This window comes from Schistocerca nitens, chromosome 2 (assembly GCF_023898315.1).
Source record: "Schistocerca nitens isolate TAMUIC-IGC-003100 chromosome 2, iqSchNite1.1, whole genome shotgun sequence".
NCBI lineage: Eukaryota > Metazoa > Arthropoda > Insecta > Orthoptera > Acrididae > Schistocerca > Schistocerca nitens.
Genome location: NC_064615.1, coordinates 970,125,019 through 970,147,177, shown reverse-complemented (window position 1 = coordinate 970,147,177; position 22,159 = coordinate 970,125,019). Strand labels below are relative to the sequence as shown.

The 22,159-nt window shown below is 38.3% G+C and overlaps 1 protein-coding gene across 1 annotated transcript in view; it reads left to right on the top strand.

Moving 5' to 3' along the window:
* Nucleotides 1–22,159, top strand: part of LOC126235479 (diacylglycerol kinase eta) — a 557,124-nt gene that overhangs the window by 372,248 nt on the left and 162,717 nt on the right. Inside the window, exons 12-13 of the mRNA XM_049944200.1 lie at nt 4,445–4,528; nt 9,274–9,459. Coding sequence (XP_049800157.1) covers nt 4,445–4,528; nt 9,274–9,459 — 270 coding nt within the window. The remainder of the gene's footprint in view (nt 1–4,444; nt 4,529–9,273; nt 9,460–22,159) is intronic.

Sequence of the window (22,159 nt, the reverse complement as noted above, 5' to 3'; positions counted from 1 at the left end):
GAGCCTTAATTCTCTATTCTGCCACCTTTTGAGAATCAGCTCTAACAGTTTAAAGTCTGAGATAGTTTTGTTAAAAAACTGTGTTTGTGTGCCCATGTTTCAGAATTAAGTATTGCTTTCAAATACTGTGAGCATAGGACCCATTTACCTCTGCTGTGAATTTTTTATTTCTATATTTGTCAGTTCTATGAAACTTTTTATAGTTCTCTTTATGTAAAAGTTTGAAAGTAATGTTAAAATATTGAATTAATTTGTAGTAGGTTTAATTTTTTATTTTGTTTTATAGCTGGGAATGTTCAGTTCAGATGCTTTCTTTTAATGGTAATTTTCTTCAGTATGTAAGAGAATCTTATGCCCTAGAGACACACTGGAATAATAAGCTAGTTTATTAAAACTATTTTGGTGTATTGTTTGATCATGAGCTGCAGATATAAAAACATGTTACAATTACTGATTTCACAGTTGTAAACCAATGAGCAGCTGAATTAGGGGCATCTACATAGTAGCATGTTAACAACTCTATCTGATTTGATGATGGTGACAACATGTTATGGCTTCGATTCCATTAGACACAAGCACACTCATGTCACTGTGGAGCCTTCCTCAGATCATTATGTCACAGTTTACTAGAAATAGGTTGGTGCTTTGTCCTGCTGAAGGTTTAGGTAACCTGTGGTATTAAATAAAAACTGATTCACATTATCAAACTGTAGGCTTATGTAGCCTATCATTAGCTGGTGACAGATAATGGTAGGCTTATTGGCGCCACCATTTCATCCCATTTACATATGTCCCACATGAGAATACCTCCAGAACTTGCTTGAATGGTGCCCTGCTGAAAAAAGAACTACATCATCTCATGTGATTTTTTGTACTCAGTATTCTGCCATTGGTTTGTACCAACATATATCATGAATAACCAGTCAAGGTAACCTTTTGTCCACATTTTGAGCATCTGGGGCCATGTTGTTCCTTTGGCCACATTAATTTGAATGCCCTTTGAGATAGTGTTTCTGTGCCCTATAGGGACGAGTTGGTTCACGATAGTACGCTGTGTCACTGGCTGATGTTGTCCAGCATTGAAATGGCGAGAGATTTGCTCCACTATGGAACTTCTATCTGTTGCTACAATCTATGATAATTGACAGTGGCTTCTGTCTTTCAAATGTTGTTTTTTATTTATTCATTTATTTACCCATCATCAAGCATTGTAAATACTGTTGATTTTATCATTGTTTGTACAAAATAAGGAGTGTCATTTTGATACATACACATATGTACAGTGCATATCTGTGTTATAAGGCATCTGTGTTAGTAATGTGTTAATGTAAATTAGCTGTATGCAACATAAGTAGTGCTACAGCTGGACAATACACACAATAAGGATAAAATGGTGCAGTAAACTACTAGAAAACCACCACAAAGGAAACATTAATAATTGGAGGCATAACATATTTAATAGAAAGATCACTTTCACTATATGTTTTAAATTTTTTTATATTCTATAATGCCTTTTGGTTGAGCCATCTTTGTGTAGTGTTCCCAAAGACATTCAGTGATGGATTGTTAATCATTTACCTGTGATATGTGTTGTGGTTGTATATAGACTGTTCCTGTTTGTGATTCTGTAGGTTTTCCTTGGTAGCAACAAACAACTAAGTGTTTGATTGAATAGTGGAAACTCTAGTTTGGAATACAAGCAATATTAGGAAATGAATAGATTGCTACTCACTGTAACGATGACTCTTTGAATTGCAGACAGACACAACAGAATACTGTTACGCATTATAGCTTTTGGCCAAAACCTTCTTCAGCAGAGGAAACACACACACATTCACACAAGCAAGCTCACCTCATACACGCATGACCGCTACCACAGGGAACTCCCACCAGATTCCAGACAGAGGTGCTGGTGGTAGCAGTCATGTGTTTATGATGTGTGATTGCTTGTGTGAATGTGTGTATGTTTCTTTGCTGAAGAAGGCTATGGCTGAGTGCTATAACGTGTAACAGTCTTTTTGTTGTGCCTGTCTGCAACTCAATGGTTCGTCTTTACAGTGAGTTGCAATCTATCCTTTTCCTAATATTGTTAAGTATATAATTGCTTTTTTGTAAGTACTAGTCTTCAAATAAACATCTATAATAGCACAAAAAAGATTATAATTATGTTTCAATTCTTAAATATGTAGATTGGACTTGAAGATGTGTCTGTAAGCTGTGAAACTGGTAGTGTGGTCAATGAAAGCTGAGTTTTACCTGATGTCAGCGATGTTTTCATTCATCATATATGAAGGGATATAACTGTCAACAATTTTAGTTTTTTTTTAAATATGACCTGCAGGATACATAATTTCTCACTCAAGAAATGCACCTGACCACCTTTTTTGCCAAATAAAAATACTTTTTGTGCCTGAAGAATTGCCCTATAACAATATTTTATAGGTTAAACGTCTGTGAAAAAGAGCACAATAAGAGTTAAGTAATAACTTGGCACTTACAGAAGTCCCAAGTTCAGTTAGCAAATAGATGCCTCAGACTAATTTAATAGATATGTAGTTTTTGTGATTTCCCCACATTGGTTTTGGATCAAAAGGCATGCCAAGAAATCTGTTTGATGTGGCATCACTGTCATTACTGCAAGGCATTCCATCTCTCTCCAACACAATAGTTATTTGCAATTCATTTGGTCAGGAGTGTATAATATTGTGTGGAGTGTATATGGTTTGTGCGAAGGATGGAAAAGAAACATTAATTTACCAGTTACTGAAACAGCAACTACTGGAGTAAGTTTAACACACACAAAAGAATAACAGCAGTTGAATCTTTAGTTTTCACAACTTTTTGATGATATCTTTATCAAAAGAGAGAGACAGAAAAGAAAATATGCAATAGCAAACATGTAAGGATGTGATGTTTAACAAGAAGCTTTCTTTGGATTCCACTTTTGCACTTTACTTTACTTTTAATTCAAGATTTCTTTCCTTTAGAAATCTGCACTTACTTCCCTTGCAGCTTTCTTTATTGCACTTTGTTCTACATGTATAGTCTGCAAGCCACCTTGTTGTGTTTGGTGGAGGGTACTTATGGTGCCAATTTCTTTTTCCATCATTCCCCGTTCTATTTGCGAATGGTGTGTTATAAGAATGATTGTTGATAAACCATATTAGATCCAATTTCTCTGATATTTTTTTCATTATTGTGATTTCACAAGATGTATGTGGGAGGAGGTAATGTGTTGTCTGACTCTTCCCAGAACTTACTTTGAATGTCAATAGTAAATTTCTCTGTCATGCTTATGTGTCTCTTGCAGCATCTGATACTAGAGCCTGTCAAGAGTGTTATGCTCTCATGCCAACAAAACAATCCTGGGATGAAACATGTTATTCTTTTCTATCCCCCCTATTAATCCAGCTGGTAAGGATCTCAAACTGATGAACAGTACTCAAGAACTGACAAAAAATTATTTTCTAAGCTGCTTTTTTCATGGTTTGAAGTACATTTCTTTAATATCTTTTCTGTGAATCTCACTCTGCTATCAGCTTTCCTAGAAATTGTTTTATGTGTTCATTCCTCTTTAGGTTGTTCCAGACAGTTACTTTCTAGGTATTGTATGGTAACTACTGCTCCCAGCGAATTTTTGCCAATTTTGTAATGAAACTGTAGTGGATTTCTTCACCTATTTATGCATAATATGTGGCATTTATGTAAGTTTGGGGTCAACTGCCAGTCCCCTGCACCAATCGCCAATCCTTTGTTTGTTTTCTAGTAGTCTGCTACAATCTTCTGGCATATAGACAACTACAACATCTGTGAACAGCCTCATGAAGCATCCAGCATTATCTCCTAGATGATTTATATATATGCTTTTATCACACTTGTGGTGTTCGTGAAATTACTTTGAAATCTGTCAGTTTTGTTCTCTCAAGGGTATATGTTGAGCTTTTTCTATGAGGGAGTCCTGATTCCAGTCACAGACCTGGTTTGATCCTTGGTAATATCATATTTTATTCATCAAATGACACCTTCCTGAAGTTGATGAACATAACATCAACCTGGTGCTGCTGTTGTATGGTGCTCTGGATCCCTTTGACAAACAGAGTGAGCTGTATTTCATAGGGTCTATGTTTAAGAAACCATGTTGACCTTTATAGAGGAATTTTTTGTCCAGTATTGTAAAAATATGTGAGCATAAAATCCTGAGATCTTGAAAAACACTAAATGAAAGAGGTTCAATGTGTTTTTCCTGTGTTTAGCGCATTTGTGCACTTTTCTGTGGTTGCTATGTCTGAAGTCAGTAAGGAGACCTTCTCCTTCTACTGTCCTGAATCTATTAATAGTCATGTTTCAGTTCTGAATTTCAATTTTAGTTACATAACACAAGATATAATTAGGTTTCGAATTGAATTAGTAAATTATTTCACTGATTTTGCTTACTACTTTTCAGCCAACTGTGACTGGAATATTGCCTGAAGGAGAAGAAAAGGGTATTGTGGAACAACCTGAGAAAGAAACTCCTCAGCCAAAAAGGGTAAACATTGTATTTCAAATATTGATTTGCAGTAGCTCTGAACATTGAAGCTTTACTGCGTATCCTAGAATACACTGCCAGTATGCCAAAAAGTATAGGCAAATAAACTATTGTGCTCTTTAAAAATGAGCCCGAAATGTGCCTCTTTTTACACAAAAGGAAGAAATTATATCCAGAGGAAAGTGGAAAGATTACCTGTTGCAACTGATATATTATAACTTGAAAAAAGCCTTCATAAAATTAAATCAGTAAATATCATACAAGTTGTGTAACTCCCTCTAAGACCATGAAATTTAATGCTCATATAATAAGAATTAATTCTTAATGTGATAAGTGAGCAGTATTATTTTATTTGCGAGACCTCTTCTTTAGGTAAAGTAAACAGTAATTATGCTGTGATTGAAGGTGAGGGAATAGGTTTGCAGAATGCAGTTTTCTGCCAGTTTGCAGGGCAATATTAAGTGGACACACCTAATTACATATGAAAATGCCAAAAGCAATAATGCTAAAAGTATAAAATATTAAAATTTGATACTAGAGGCCATAACACTGCTAAACTTTCGCTGAACTGCTTTGTTTTACGAGAAGTTAGAAAACAGTTCCATGAGTGTTTAGTATGAAACATCAAAGGACAAATTCTTTTTCTCTTAGTAGTAGAATTGCAGAAACACAATTGGAGGTCTCTGCTCACTTGCTCATTAAGTAGTGAAGAAAATAAACAAACCAAGGGAAACCACATTGTCTCACAAACTAGTCTGACAAAATGAAGAGACAGAATGGCTGGCCAGTTCTTTCCTTCTGGAGGTGAAATTTTTAGTACTGGTGAAAGAAAGAAAAGTACAAGAAATTATCCTAGCTTTTGAAGCTATTTGTTCATACCCTGGGGAGGAAAGGGTACTGGCCAGCCATTCTGTCTCATAATTTTATGCTTTCTCATGTGAATTTCCCTTTTTATATATCTAACTTGTTATGATTTTCATTACTATAGTCCATTTAAAATTACTTGATAGTTGACATCCATCACTTCGTGCTACAGTGTTGCCACATTGGCTACCACTTGGTTAAAGATGACACGCAAGCATGGCTAGTTGCTTCATGAGTGCTGAAATGCTGTTAATGTAAATCAGAACAATGTTGGAAGCTGCTGCCATTAGGTATGATGGGAACACAAGATACTCAGTCCACAGCTGATTTTAAATGGCCAATGACTGAACTGTGGCAGACAGCACATTTTGCAGCCCTGAATTTACATTCATGTCCTAACCAAACCACAACATCTTCATGTGCAGTCTCTCTGAGAAAAGAGTGGTCAGCAACCTGCAGCAGAACTAATCATCGTGCTTGCTTTGCTCACAGTGATTAAAGCTGATCTGTATGAGCAAGCTGAAGACAGAAAAAAATTCAGTTTCAGCACTAAAAGTGAACTGTAACTTCTCACCTTTGGAACTCATTTACAGGTTATGGGCAACATAGGCAGATCCCAAAAGAAAGCAGGATGATAGAAAGAAAAATATGAGCAAATAAAAAAGTATGAGGATGAAAATGATGCAGCAAAAGGTTCAAAATAAAAAAAATTGTTTGAAACCAATTAATTGAAATAATAATGGTAATTTTGGTAAATATTGAAAAAAGAAAAAGAAATATTTCCATCTGGTGATATTCGAACCCGCCTCCTTCTCCGCCACATTCTGTGATGTCACCACTGCGCTACAGAATACTTCTTTACCATTAAATTGTTTTATTTTTGTAACCAGTTGCAACAATCATTTTCTGCCTTCATCCAGGAGCTGTCCGCTAGTAGTGTATACAAAATACTCATATTTTGTTATCATATTGTGTGTGTGCATGTGCATGTGCGCGCTTGTGTGAGCATGCATGCATGTTTCTGATGTGTCATGAAATGCAAAATAAAAGGGTTCAACTCAGGATTCGAGATCCAAACACAAGAAGGAAAAAAAGCTAGACAAGGCATTGGAAGTTATTTGACCATTTGTTGTGACAGGCAATGGTGAACAGTTCAGGTACAAAACTGAGTGGTCTGATCGGAAGAAGACATGTCCAACACATGGAGTGTCAACTATCAAGCAATTTTAATCACAGTATAGTGTATATTGAACTGCTATTTGAATGAGTTAGAATATGAATAAGCAATTTCCTCTTGTGTACTGACTTTCCCACAATTCCTGTAACCACTTAAGTCACCTCTTACCCTGTATTGTTGTTCAGATTATTTTCTCTTCTTTGTATGCTTCTACTTTAATCTGCTGGAGCTGTTCTGCCTTCTCTCACAATTTCTCCTCTTCACTTCCAGCTATGTGATATCCACAAATTTCATAGCATGGCTCACTGACCTTGCTACTTTCTGTTGTGTCAGTGGAAGCCTTAGTTAATTTGTCTCGGAGAATGCACTTTTTGAGGTGTAATCAGGTAGTTACTCACCCACAGAGGCCAACCACAGCCTATCCCAGGTGCCTCACCTGTGCTATAGATTTTCTGACATCCTTGTCCATGTCATAGTGCAGCTGTAAAATGACTCCTATAATGAAGGTGGAACTGGCTGGAAGCCCATAAAAATGACTGGTGAGGTTTAGAAAATGTGAAGAGTTATGCAAGCAACCCAGAACTCCAAGTTATGGGAGACTTACTAAAGTATGAGAAGGAAAAGACATTGTTTGTACCTGCACTGGATAAGATTTGAAAACCTGAGACAGTAATCTCTGTCTTGCTTATTATTAATTCTTTCATCTTTTAAGTTCTCAGGTTTTCAAATCTTATCCAGTGCAGGTACCAACAATCAGCCTTTCCTTTTCATAGTGTAAAGCAAGTCTTGCCTGACCTGGGGTTCTAAGTGACTTTTCTGTAACTCTTCCCTTTTTTCTAAATCTTACCAGGCCTTTCCTTTCATCCCTCTACCTTTTCTCCCAACCCTTCTGCCAGAAGATCACGCATTTTCAGATCTTTTCATGTTTTTTCCTACCACTACATGGTGAGAAGATTTTATATCTGTTCATATTATATTTTCAAACATTGATTATTTTTTGTTGATATGTTTACCATACGTGTTTGGATTAACATAAGCAAAATGTCAGCCTTGACTGTCCGTAGTAGTCTGAGGCACAGCATTGACAAGCTCATTATTCGGTACTGTATTGATCATTGTACTTATAAATTTATTTATTTTTCTGTCCATAATTTCTTTTTAACTCCATCATTTGTTCATTTTGTTCCTTCGCACTCCTTGAATGCTTTTTATTACTTCAGGCATGTACCAAACTTGCTTATTGCTACATTTACATTACCTCTCTATCAATTCATTTTTGTGAATTAGATTTCCTTTCCTCTGTCTTAACTGTTGTAGCATCCTCCTGTCCTATGTCACATTTCATTCTCTCATAACGTTTTCTTCTTGCCACGCTTGTGCTCTTGTGGCCTAGAGCCATTCTGTCTTCTCTTATTACTGTACATCTTCATGATTGACCTTATCATAATATCTTTATTATTAGAACAGCCACTATTTCTGCCTTGCCTATATTCATCACTATTTGGGTGTCCATACATTATAACTTTTCCCTATTATTGCACCTATCATAAGTATTATTATTTATGAAAATCATATATTTCCAGTGATAGTAAAGTTATGGTACATTAACTTTGATGTTGACAGTACAATTATTTTTTTGTCTTCACCATCTTGCAGCCAGGATATCATTTAGTACACTTTGCTTGCATCTTGCTTACAAACTCACTTTTTTCTTGCTTCTTAAAGTAAGCAAGGTAGCAAACTTGTTAAACTGTAGAGCTCCTATTCAATAGCAGCAGGATTCAAATCATCACCTGACTATACTGATTACACCTTTTTTATCAGTTTCATAAATCATTTCAGGTTTCCTTCAACAAAAATATGCCTGATTTTCTGTCTCAGATTTGTCCAACTGAACTCAGGCTCAGTCTCTAGTGATCTTCTCAAAGTTAAAATGTTATATCGTAATTTTGATTCCTATTCTTGCCTATGACATGTGACTCTCTTCTCCCCCCCCCCCCCCCCCCCCTGATTGTGTCTGATATTTTCACATCCCCAATTATACCTATGCCTGTTGTTACTTGAAGTGCAGGAAGAGATACTTTGAGAAGGTAATGTTTTTTTGTGTTTTTTTTTTATTTATTTCATGTTCCATGGATCCAGGTACCAAGTGAATCACAAGGATATGGAGCCTGTCAAATTGATCAGAGTTCAAATATAATTTACATAACAACAATATAATGTAAATAAAATATTGATTACAGGAGATTACTGAATTCATACAAAATTGTGTTTGACTGTGAATGGATGAATAATATAAACAGGAAGAAAAGTTATACTAAATATTACAGTAAATAAATGCATGAATACAGTCCTAGAATATATTATCATTAGGTTCCTAATTGGTTTCCTCAAATTACTTTTGAAATAATTCCTTCGGTAAGACAGTTGACTCTTTCCTTACTGGTTCCTGTGCCTTTGAACTGTCTCTAATGATTGTATTGACAAATGAACATTAAATTAAGAAAAGCAATGAAATGAAAAAAAGGGTTAAATGCTATTTGGCTGGGTAACAAGTTGATACCCTCTTAACAGCGGTTTAAAGAAACTAATACAGGCTGTAAATCTGAGTGGAAATTTTCAATATGTGTGTTACTGTTCACAGATTACACAGTAGGAAAAAAAAGTGATATATGCTAATATTTGCTACTTTCTTATGTTGTAGTTGCAGTTTGCCCAAAAAGAGGCATTAATGTCAAGGGCAAATAGCCTTAAGAAAGCAGTAAGGCAGTTAGTGGAACATACGGAACAAGCTGTTGATGAGCAAAATAGTCAGCAACAGCAACAGCAGCAGCAGCAGCAGCAGCAGCGCAAGAGGTCGCATGACCTTCGGCCAATGGACTCGCTAAAGGTTGTCAGTTTTATTATTTTACATTTTGTACTATATCCTTCATACATTTGAGAAGTAGAAAATATCAGCTTATGAAAATAAGAAATTAAAAAGTGAGGGTCTACAGTCTCTCGCAAGAGTAATTAATGTAAATGGAAGTTACTCTGTAAATCAACATGAACATTTTTAGTTGAGATATTCATGGCAAAAAGTAAGGTTTATTGTGTGTTTTAGTAATTGTAGTAAATAATGTTAGTACTTACTTGTACTTGCATAAGTTGCAAATTGATTCTAAATACATCAAGCTATACACCAAAATGTAAGTGTATTACAAATACAGTTATATCACCAATGGAAATTCCTGTATGGAATAATATGTAAAATAAAGGAGAGGCAACCACTCACCTGTAACTGACTGATGTGTGGTGCATAGAAACACACAACAGAAAACTATTTATAGTAAGTTTTGAGCTCTTGCTCTTCCTCTAGTAGATGTACACACAAACACACACACACACACACACACACACACACAGATACCCAAAAGTACACACTTGTGGCCATGATGAGAGTGACTGTTGATTATCGATATCAGTTGCCTGGGCAGATGAAAATTAAGAGGGTGTGGAAAAGGATACATGAGGAAAGGAGGGGTACTGGGATAGTGTGATACAAGTCTTTCCACTGATGACTCAGCAACTGCACAACAAGATGAAAGGAGTTCAGAGGTTAGAGCACATATGAGGTAGGGAGAGAGGAGGAAGGGAGGGAGAAAATGATAGGAGGGTGGAGATGAAGTGTGAAACATGAAGGCAAGAAAGAAAGGGGGAGGGGTGGAAAAGAAGGGAACAAGAGAAGGATTGGAGGGGGCAGGTAGAGAGATAGAGAGAGGTGGGTGAAGAGAGAGAGAGAGAGAGAGAGAGAGAGAGAGAGAGAGAGAGAGAGAGAGAGAGTGGAAGGGGGGAGGGGGAAGAGTGATAGGACGAGGCAGTACATGATCTGGTTGGGGAAGGAGTGGTGTGGACAGAAGTGAGAAGGGGAAAGGTAATGTGAGGCAGTGGGAAACAGGTTAACAGTTGTTTAGGCCAAGGAGAGTGCAGGATATGCTGGAGAGACAATTCCCACCTGTGTATTTCAGAATATCTAATGCTGGAAAGGAGTGTCCCAATGGCTCACTTAGTGAAATATCTGTTGAAGCCATTTGTGTTGTTGCATGCAGCATGTTCAGCAACTGTATAGTTATGGTCATGTTTGGGGTTTGCCACAGTTTGGTGGCGGCCATTCAAGTGAGTAGGCAGTTGGTTACATGTCATGCCAACATAGAATGCTGTAAAATACAGCTTGTTGGTTGTCATGCCAAAGCTCCCACTGTGCTGCGTTCTACATGGGCATGACAACCAACAAGCTGTCATCTACCGCCATCACCAAGACTGCTTCTCCCATCATGTGCTGTTGCTTGCAATCTGACCTCAGCAGCCAGACTGTGGTCATGTATGTGTGAGTTGCAATCTCATGACTGTATGTTGTCTAATTTTGATGAAGGCCTTTTTGGCCGAAAGCTTACTTTCTTGACAGTCTTTTTGTTATGCCTATCTGCAGCTCAACATCTCCGCCATACGGTGAGTAGCAATCTATCCTTCTCATAATGGTGGCATATGAAAGCACATACTATGTTAGTCAGATTAATTTTGTTTTTTAAAATTTCTTTATTTTACAAAACTTCTTTGGACATGTCTGTAGCACAAACATAAATATTACCGAATGTGTGAACCCATGAAAAAGCCACAGATAACTTCAAGTGAAAAAACAAGTTCTTGTAAATACACTCCACCCTTTGAAGCATTTGATCTTATGCCTTATTAATGGTCAGAGTGAAAGCTACTGTTCTTGGGAATTGTTGTCGTTTGGGAAGGCTAGGTTGTGTCAGAAGGTGTGAGGTTAATGAGGTGTATGAGCAGTCAATGAATTTAGCAGTGATGATGTCCTCATCTAATTGAATCACAACAATCTTAAAGCATTAATTATTTCAGGAGTCGCAGTAAACTTCAAATTAACATAACAATAGTATTTTTAGTTAAAAGCAATTGAGAGGTGGTAAACTGGACAGATTAAAAGAGTTCAAAAATTCTAGGGGATGTGGTTAAATGATATTTATTTCTTCAAGTGGGACAGAATTAGAACTAAGGTAAACCTCTGCCTCTCCAGGTAACAAATTGGAAATGTATATTCATTAACTGTTGTACAATCATCATTTTTGGACACAGAATCACTGTTGAATAGAATTGCTAAAGATTTTGTTCATTGATTTCTGTGGCACTGAATATTGTGGCAATAAAACTATCATGATTACAATAATACTGTTTAGGAATTTTTATGCAGATTAATAGTAATTAGATTACAAGAAGCGAAACATAATGTTGCATACAGTGTAAAGTAACAAAGACTTAAACTATAAAAATAAATATGCATGTTAGTGGTGTTAAGGCTTGGGAAGTGTAAGGTAATGTAGCAAATGCTGTGAAGTAACAAGGAAGTAAAAGTGAAATAAAGTTATAAATCAGGTTATAAAAGTAAACAGTACTTATCTGTGATGATGAACATTGATAGAATTAAGTTTATTCATACAGTACAGATGCTTGCTTAAAGCAAGTAAATAACTCAAACCACAGTTGCACACAAAGTTAAAATTACATTGTCGATAGACGGCATCTTCTAAATTCTTTGTCAGCTTGTATGACCAAAATCTCATGATAGACCATGCTTGTGTAAAGCATCGAAACAACTGCAACAGCTGTTGTGAATGTTAGTTATAAAGGCTGTCAATAGATACACATCTTCTACGGTGACTTGATAAAAATGTTTTCAGAATAAAGTTCTTTAATGAAAACAATAACGTTAAACTAAATTAGTATTTTTCATCATAAGTGGTGAACAAAATTTTCAAAATGATGCCTTCTTCATTAATTTTGATTAAGAAATATGGGAGATATGGTGTACTGACAAGAAAACAACTTTGAGAAATAGTATATACGATCATTCTAATCTCTTGTCATAAAATTTGCAGGAATGTTTGTACACTTTCTCATTCACACCACTTGACCCACTCCATATTTTTCTCTCTGTACATTTACATCTACATCCACAGCCTGTAAACCACTGTGAATTGCATTTAAAGAGTACTTCCCATTGTACCATGTACTTGGGTTCTTCATTTTCCATTTGCCTATGTAGTGTGGGAAGAGTGACCGCATAAATGTCTCTGTGCGTGCTGTAATTAGTCTAATCTTGTCTTTGCACTCTCAGTTAGATGTAGGAGTCTATAGAATATTCCTAGATACCTTGTGCAATACTGGTTCTTGGTACTTTGTAAGAAGTAGGTTTTCATGGGATTATTGGCATCTGTATTGAGGTATCTGTTATTTCAAGTTATGTAGCACTTACATGATGCTCTCAGCATGGGTCAAATGAATGTGTGACCATTAACATCATCATTCTAAGCATTCATTCAGTATCCCCTCTGTTTGTTATGCATCTCTATCACTTGCACAATATTCTAGGGTAGGTCACATGAGTGGTTTGAAGGCAATGACTTTCGTACATTGATTGCATTTTCCCAGTATCCTATTAATGAACCAAAGTCTGCCACTTGCTGTACCTACAACAGAACCTATATAGAAGAAGGAGATCCCATGATCGTATCCCCACAAATTCTTGCACCCAGGTATCTATATGAGTTGATTGATTCCAACTATGACTCATTGATGTTGTAGTCATAGACTACTACATTTTTGTTTTGTGAAGTGTGCCAGCTTCCCCCAGCATATTCAATGTCCAGATAAGTTATGGGAATGCAGTTGGACAATGTTCCTAACTACTGTCAATATTTTGACAAGTGAAATGCCATCATTTTCCAAGTGCAAAGGAAATGAGACATTATTATGTATGGCAACATAAACCATCAGTGAGCAGGGCTACATCAACCAGGGAACAAAAGACAGCATATGTAGGGAGATAATACATACTGTAAACAAGCGCCACCACAAACCAAAGATAACCCGTGTTAGACTTATCAACAGTGAAACATTAAATAACAGTGGGTGAACAAGAAGTGCCACCTTGGTCCCATTGTTTTTTTGATAAGGGAGGAAGCATAATTCAATGCAGGATTTAAGCAAAACCCTCCATTTTTGTGTATAAGGTCATTTACTGATTTAATCTCAAAATCATTTTGGAAAGTCTCCATCTTCGATGTCTAAAATTTAATATAACCTACTTAGGTAAACTGCATTGTTTTTACCTAGTATATACAGTTTGTCCAAGAAGTTCCTGTATCCCTAGATCAAAACAATGTACTGTAAATTATAAAGTAAAGGACTTACGTAAAAAATGATGTATTCACAAGGACCAATATGTGCACTATCACATCCTACAAAGAGATCTATGTATCTCCATGTCCTCTACAACTTGGATGTTTCAATGAAGCTGGAGGTGTTGCTGAACCACAACCTATTCAGTGGTCCTGAAAGTGTTTGTTAATGAATTCACAAAACATTGCCAAATAATATTTTCAGTTCCTGTTCCCATAAAAAAAATATGATCTGTTATAGGTAGTGTGATGACATCCTAGTCCATATTTTAACATGAGGAGACATACTTTTCAACTCTTGTGCATAATGAGATTTTTTCTTATAGCATGAAACCACATTCTCCCAATGTGAACTGCAATATATCACACATTAACCAGAACATAACACTCTTGAGCAAGACTTGGCATTTTGAAATTGTGTCAACAAAGCATGACAGGCTACAAATTGCAGCTCCACATTACTGTCAGATGTTTCATTTACAAACATCATCTAAATCCATTCATTTTCAGTTTGTTTTAAATATGTTCATGCAGTGAAACTTCTAGCAGATTACAACTGTGTGGTGGACTGGATCCCGGACCTGGGACCTTTGCCTTTTGCAGGTAAATAGTTTGCTACCTTAGCTATTCAAACACTACTCATGACCTGCCCTCAAAGCTCCAGTTTTGCAGTACCTTTCTCCAACCTTCCAGTCTTCACAGAACTTCTTCTACATATTTTGAAGAACTAGCACTCCAGGAAGAGGATATTGTGAAGAAATAGGTTAACTATGGCCTAGGGGATTGTCTGTAGAATGTATTTTCACTTTGCAGCAGAGTGTGCCCAGATTCAAAATTTACTGGCAGATTAAAACTGTGCCAAAAGAGGACAGAACCTAGGACCTTTATCTGTTGTAGACAGGTTCTTCTCCAAATTATCCTTTCTTTGAGGTGTCTTAGTCCTGTGAGGAATACAGGAAAACTTTTGTGAAGTTATAATGATAGGTACTGGCAGAGTGGATCGTGAGTTGTGTTTGGAAATCATTTCACATTTGGAAAAGAATCAAGTAAATTTTGGATAGGAGAAGGAGTTGCACTGTTGAATGAAGTGAAGAAGTTCTTCTTTGCTGGCGGGTCCAGAACTCTAAGATAGCATTAGTGAATTTTTTATTATGCTAGGGGCACAATAGAGTATTTGGAGTTGAGGTGTGATTCCTCTGTGTAATCTTTGAAAAAGATAACATATGTTGAGAGTCTTGTACTTTCCTCAACCACCTCTTCGATTTGTTTTTGTGTCTCACCCCAATGGTGAAGAATTCATTGATCGAGATGAAATTGGTTAGCATGTTGAGCAATGTGTTTGGGAGACTCTCGGTTGGGCACTGGGAGAGGTAGTGTTTAAGACAGAGATTCTATTTGTACGTACTATGTTGATGCAGAAAGATATTAATGGTGACAAGGGATGTTGCAGCAAGAAGGTGGAAATGGATGTGAGATGCTCCTGCAAGTGGTTGTTATTCTTGTATAGAATGAGAGGTACTAGGTGATAGGTTGCTTGAGCTGGTCATCCAAAGTTGAGAACCATTTGGTTTGAAACTTTGAATGCTACCACATCTGAACAGCCAGGATTATTATCTTTGTGCATTTCAGGTAGCAGGTAAAGGGCAGGGTTGTGCAAATCAGGAGAGGTAAAAAGTTCTATAGTGACAGCTATCAGATCTTCTGAAGGTCTAGAGGCTTTACAATTATTTGCATTGCAGATCACCGTTAATACAAGAATAAGGCAGAACAATGTCTGAAGATACGGTTCAGGAAGTGTTGGGAGGCAGTGCTTAAAGAGAAGGAGTCCTACAATGATTGAATATGTTTTGGGGAAACTGAGGAGGATCGTTTTGACATTGAGTTTGGAACTGGCAGGCTTCAGCGCTCATTCTGTTGTTTGTGGGTGAGGATTGTATGGTGAAATGTTATGATATCTGTAATAAGAGCAGTGTGGCTGAGTGTTTTGATATAATGGATGTCTCCAGAGCAGCATGCACTCCTATGGAGTCATTATACATTTGTTGCACAGCTACAGTAAAAAGTATTCTATGACACATATTCCATTCCATCCAAGAATCAAGAAAACAAAAACATAAGAGTTGACAGTCCAAATTTCTTCCAAATGCTTTGTTGTCTATTACCACTCAGAATAGTGTGCAATTTCTATTGGATCTGATAGTAGGAGCATGGTCAAGGAAAGCAGGTGAATTAAAATATTCAAGTCAGTGACTGTGGAAAATCAGTTTACTGTAGATGTGATGATTTTATTTGCCAGAAAATATCATTTATGATGTCTGACAAAAGAAACAAGATTGCTGCTGCAAATTTGCGTAGTTGTGTAGTTAATAGTGATGATTACCTTTTATTTAAATTAGTTGATATCTTACGTGCATAGTCAGAAGTTGCAAAATTCTTGTGACTAGCCTTGCTTACAGGAAGCTACCACAGTGCTCCACTTTCCATAACATAAAAAGAAGCACTTTAAAGTCTGTTTCTCCCACAAAAATCACATTAAAATATGTAAATACACATGCAGTACATATTTCAACAGTGTCATTAAACACGTAGAAAATATGTTCTTAATTTCAGTTAGGACTGGAGTCATGTTAAATTTTATGAAACTGATGTAATGTTTCATGTCTTGGAAACTTATCATGCCATAACTTGAAAATTACTGAATTCATTGAAATACATATTTTTCATTGATTACCATAGTATTTCATTCAGCAATGGATCTCTTCAAAGTTTCATATTTCAGATTATTTGCTATGTGTAAGCATAAGGAAAGAATGCTTTTTTTCTAATTTTATCATTATTTAAGTCATAACAAGTATGAGATTAACAGTCTACAACTACTACAAAAACCATATAAAAATTATGAAATTCTCATATGATGTAAGATCTCTATAGTATGTAACAATGGAAGTCCAGGTTGGAACATCAACAATACTGCATTATGAAAAGGATAGATTGCTACTCACCGTAAAGGTGACATGTTGAATGGTAAACAGGCACAATTAAAAGACTGTTACACACTCAGGTTGAGGACAGCTTTTGCTATGCCGGAATTACAGCAGATGCGACTGAGTTTGCATTAATAGTGAGTCAGCTCGAGCAACCCTATGCTTCTGAAGTTCAAGATATAATCACAGCACCACTGACTGAGAATGCATACGAAAGATTAAAGACTGAGCTTATTCATAGAGTTTCAGCATCGCAGTAAGACAGTATCAGACAAGTGCTGACTCAGGAAGATATAGGCGACAGAAAACCGTCTCAGTACCTGTGTCACATCCACAGCAAGGTGGACTTTGGAACAGTGCCCGACAATCTTCTGCATACGCTATGGAGCTATGCCGCAGATAAAGGTGATTGTCACATCGCAGACAGACACATCCCTGTACACTGTTACGGAACTGGCCAACCGCATCCAAGATGTCGTCTCCCTGGACGAACATGTTAGTGCTGTGACAATGTCTGGTAGTGTCGCGTCCGTGGCCCTTCCCGTTTCACAAGCAGATTACAATGCTTGGTCCACCAAAGTTGATGCACTGAGCCCACAGATTGGCACACTGTTGTCACAAGGATGTCCTAGTCGCTACAGAGGACGTAGCCACAAATGATCTAGGAGCTGTTCCTAGACTCAGTTTGTATCAGATGCTGGTCTGACCACTTGTTGGTACCACAGATGATTTGGTGAGCAGGCTAAAATGTGCACTAGCCCCTGCACATATCCATATGCAAATGGCCGTCAGATGTAGATGCCACAGACTGCTCAACTACATCCCGGCACCTATTCATTACTGACAGAGTATCAGGCCGGAAGTATTTAATAGACACAGGGTCCGATCTTAGTATCCTGCCAAGAGCGTCACTGCACTGTTGCAGGCCACCCACTGCATTTAGCTTGTCTGCTGCAAATAATTCAGCAATTGCGACATATGGCACGCGGTGTGAAGAATTGAATATGAGTCTCCGCCGTCAATTCACATGGGACTTTACTGTAGCAGATGTGGCCAAAGCAACAATTGGTGCCGATTTATTAGCTCACTATCAGCTCCTGCCGGATGTAGTGAATTCCTGCCTAATAGACAATGTTACCAGACTTACAACCACTGGGTACCATTGTGATGCCAGATCATATAACATCAAGGTTATACAGGTTGCAGACGAGGAGTATCGCTCGCTGCTGCATGAGTTCCTGTCCTTAAGGAGGCCTCCAAACGCGCCACAGCAAGTTTTGCACAATATGGTCCACCACATAAAAACTACGGATGGACCGCCTGTGTCTTGCTGGCCGAGACGATTGGCTCCAGAACGCCTTTCCATTGTTAAAACAGAATTTGACATGATGTTACAAGAAGGTGTCATCTGACCCTCAAGTAGTCCCTGGTCATCTGCACTGCATTTAGTACCCAGGTAGGAGCCTGGCGCCCCAGTGGCAATTACAGAGTGATCAACTCATGGACTGTGACTGATCACTACCCAGTGCCACTACTAAAAGACTATATCCATGCACTGCATGGAGCCACTGTATTCAGTGTTATAGACTGCACAAAAGCATACACCCAGATTCCTGTGGCAACAGAGGACATTCTAAAGACTGCTATTATTACACCATTTGGGTTGTATGAAAGTAATTTTATGACTTTTAGCTTGCGTAATGCTGCTCAAACCTGGCAGAGGTTCATTGATTCTATCTTGCGTGAGTTGAACTTTTGTTTTGTCAGTCTGGATGATGTGTTACTGTATTCATTGTCCAACGAGCAACATCGCCAGCACCTGAGAGAAGTTTTTGAGCATTTTGAGAAGTACAGCCTGGTGTTAAATACAGCTAAATGTGTGTGTGGCCAACATCAAGTCTATTTCCTGGGTCATTGAATATCTTCATCAGTCTTATTACCACTCACTGAGAACATTGAAGCCATATTGCAATTACCCAATTTTTACCACCATCATTTACCACACACTGCCGAACAACATGCGCTGTTGAACACAACACTGGCTGGTTCCAAGGTTAAGAGCAGTTCTCCTGTGCAGTGGACCAAGGAGATGAATGTGGCTTTTGAAGTAAACAAAAAGAGCCTAGCACAAGCAGCACTGCTGGCACACCCCAAACTCATAGCTCTACTGGCATTAGTGGTGGATGCCAGTCAGTTAGCCATTGGTGCAGAACTCGAACAATGGGTGGATGATGCCTGGCAGCCGCTGGCTTATTTCTCGCACAAGCTGTCACCTGTACAACAAAGATGGAGCACATATGATCGGGAACTTTTAGCCATATATCGAACAATCAAGTACTTTCAACCACAGTTTGAGGCACGAGAGTTTGTGGTATACACCAACCACAAGCCTTTAACATATGCCTTCAAGAAAAACAGCAACACTTGCTCTCCATGGTAGTACAGCCAATTGGAATTTATTAGCCAGTTTAGTATGGACATCCGCCATATATCAGGCATCACTAATGTGGTTGCAGACTGCCTCTCCAGTGTTGCCAGTGTCTCACAGCCTGTGGACATGATGGCGGTTTCCAGGGTGCAACAAGAAGATTCCGAGCTACACACCATATTGCATGATGGCACTGCAGCACTCAAGTTGCAGCAAGTCGACATTCCTGGCGAGTACATGAAATTGTACTTGAAGTGTCACATGGCAGATCACACCCTTTTGTTCCTGTTGCATTTCGCTGGCCAGTGTTTGAGTCGTTACATAATCTTTCCCACCCAGGTGCCCGGTCAACATTCAAGCTAGTGTCTCAAAGGTTCATGTGGCCAGGGATAGAAAGAGACTGCTGCGAATGGACAAGAACTTGCCAGCGTAGCCAACTTTGCAAAATCACTCACCACATTCATCCCCCATTAGGAGAGTTCCCGGATACTTCTCGCATTGCCCATGTTCATCTTGATGTGGTAGGACTATTTCCTCCATCGGATGGCCAGCGGTACATATTCCCAATGATTTACAGATATATGCGATGTCCTGAAGCAGTACCTATGGACAATATCTCTGTGGAAACATTAGCCACCGCTTTCACATCAACCTGGCTGGTGAGATTCACCTGTCCACTCCATATCACCACCGACAGAGGCTGACAGTTCTAGTCAGATTTGTTCACACTGTTGGCAAAGTTCTGTGGCTACGTCCATTACAAAGTGACCAGTTATTATCTGGCCAGCAATGGCATGCTTGAATGTTGGCATTGAATACTGAAGGCTGCGCTAATATGCCATGGGACATCTTGGACATCTGCACTACCCATAGTCCTGCTGGGTCCACGAACCACATACAAACCAGACATAGGGTCCTCAGCAGCTGAATTGGTTTATGACGAGACTCTGCACGTAAGGGGAGTTTGTCGACACAGGCCTACTGTCAGAAACAGATGACCAATCAGAGTTCCTTCACAAGTTACGGGAACATGTAAGCCAAATCAAACCCACAAAGTCCTCCAGGCATGATTGTCCAACAACTTTTGTGCATAACAACCTCGAAAGCTATTTGCATGTTATGTTACATACAGACTGCATCAAGCCACCCCTGCAGCCACGTTTACTGGACCCCATAGCATCCTGTGCAGGTCAATGGTCATCATAGTAAATGGCAAACAGGCCACAGTGTCTCTTAGCAGAGTGAAGCCGACTTACATTTTCAAGGAGGCATCACTCACCTTATGGTCAAGAGCTCAATTCCTGACAGATGCAACACCTTGACTTTCAGCACTGCCGCCACGACCGGATGATGGAGAACCTACACACACCACCCGCTCCGGATGACATGTCCACTTCCCGGCCAGGTTCAGAGAAGACACACCATGCTCCGCTTTCATCAAGGAGGCTCCTGTAGCGACCGCTACTCACATAAACTGCTGTGTCCGCACATGTTAGTTCTGTTCGTGCCATCCATAGATACAGTTGCGTCGTGAATTCAGTGACTGCACGGCAACAAATGAATGGCGTAAACCACCAAGTTTGAATCCGCTGCTTGGAGCACTGAATAATGTTGTTGACTTGCTGTAACTTGAGTGCTGCAGTGTCATCATGCAATATGGTGTGTAGCTCGGAATCTTCTTGTTGCACCCTGGAAAGCACCATCATGTCCACAGGCTGTGAGACACTGGCAACACTGGAGAGGCAGTCTGCAACCACATTAGTGATGCCTGATATATGGCGGATGTCCATACTAAACTGGCTAATAAATTTCAATTGGCTGTACTACCATGGAGTTATAACTTTTGTTTTTATGTTTATTCTGTTCCTTGATTACTGTTTTGTTGTTTACAAGTTACATATAGCTACTGTGTTTCTTTTTCTGTAATACTAAGTAATAAACCGTTCAAGTACATTCTCAGTGTGTGTTTGAATATTTATTAGGTACGGGTAGCTCTACACAATGAAAATATACCCATCATCATAATATTTTCTCTCTAATCTTTCTAAGAATGTCAAAAATTTGTTCTTAACTTTAATTACAGCTGGAGGTTTCCTATTTTAGAACTGGCAGGCACAATGTTTTGCACAATAGATGTGTCACCACATTGGAAGCCAACAATGCCTGGCTCTCATTCATGTATTGCTGGAAGGAGCTGCTTAGCCAACTTGCTTTCGAAGGACTATAGGACTCATTTAAGTCTATTCATGTCTGTTTTCATTCCTTTCACTACTCAGAACATTTATGCATTTCTTCTTCTATGAGACTGCATAGATGCTCTGCTGTTTCTGTCTTCTGGTTAAACAGATATCTGTGATAAACTGTTCACATAATACCACTGGGTTGTTGAATTTTGATGTAACTATTCAAGAAGGACACAGTTCAAGGCCAAGAAACAATTTTGCACAGCTACACCATGATCAACAGTTCTTACTCATACAAGCAAGTGTCATTTTTTTTCATCTGTGATACATATACTGACAGGGGCGAAAAACCCAACATGTTAATTTAAAGAAAAATTTCAAATTCCAGTCACTTTTATGACACTGATTTACTATTTCATGATAAAATATTGTGGTACAGTCCTGTCTAGGTATCTGAACAATGAAAAAAAAGGAAAATTTTAAACGAATTAAGCCAGAGATGCGGAAGAAACGTGAATGGATTCACACAACAGCACATTTTAAGGAAGCTCATGAAGGTAATGCACCTCTGTTTTGTTTGTATATACTTCACACCAATCATAGCATCCAATCTTTTATGCATGCCCCTGAGTTGTTGAATTTTGATGGCACTAGTCACAGTATCATCTCCTATTCTTTCATGATGGCCACCTGTATGTGCTGTAGGGCCTCTGAATAGTGCTGATAGGCACTTCTTCCCAGCTGGTTCCATACATGCTCA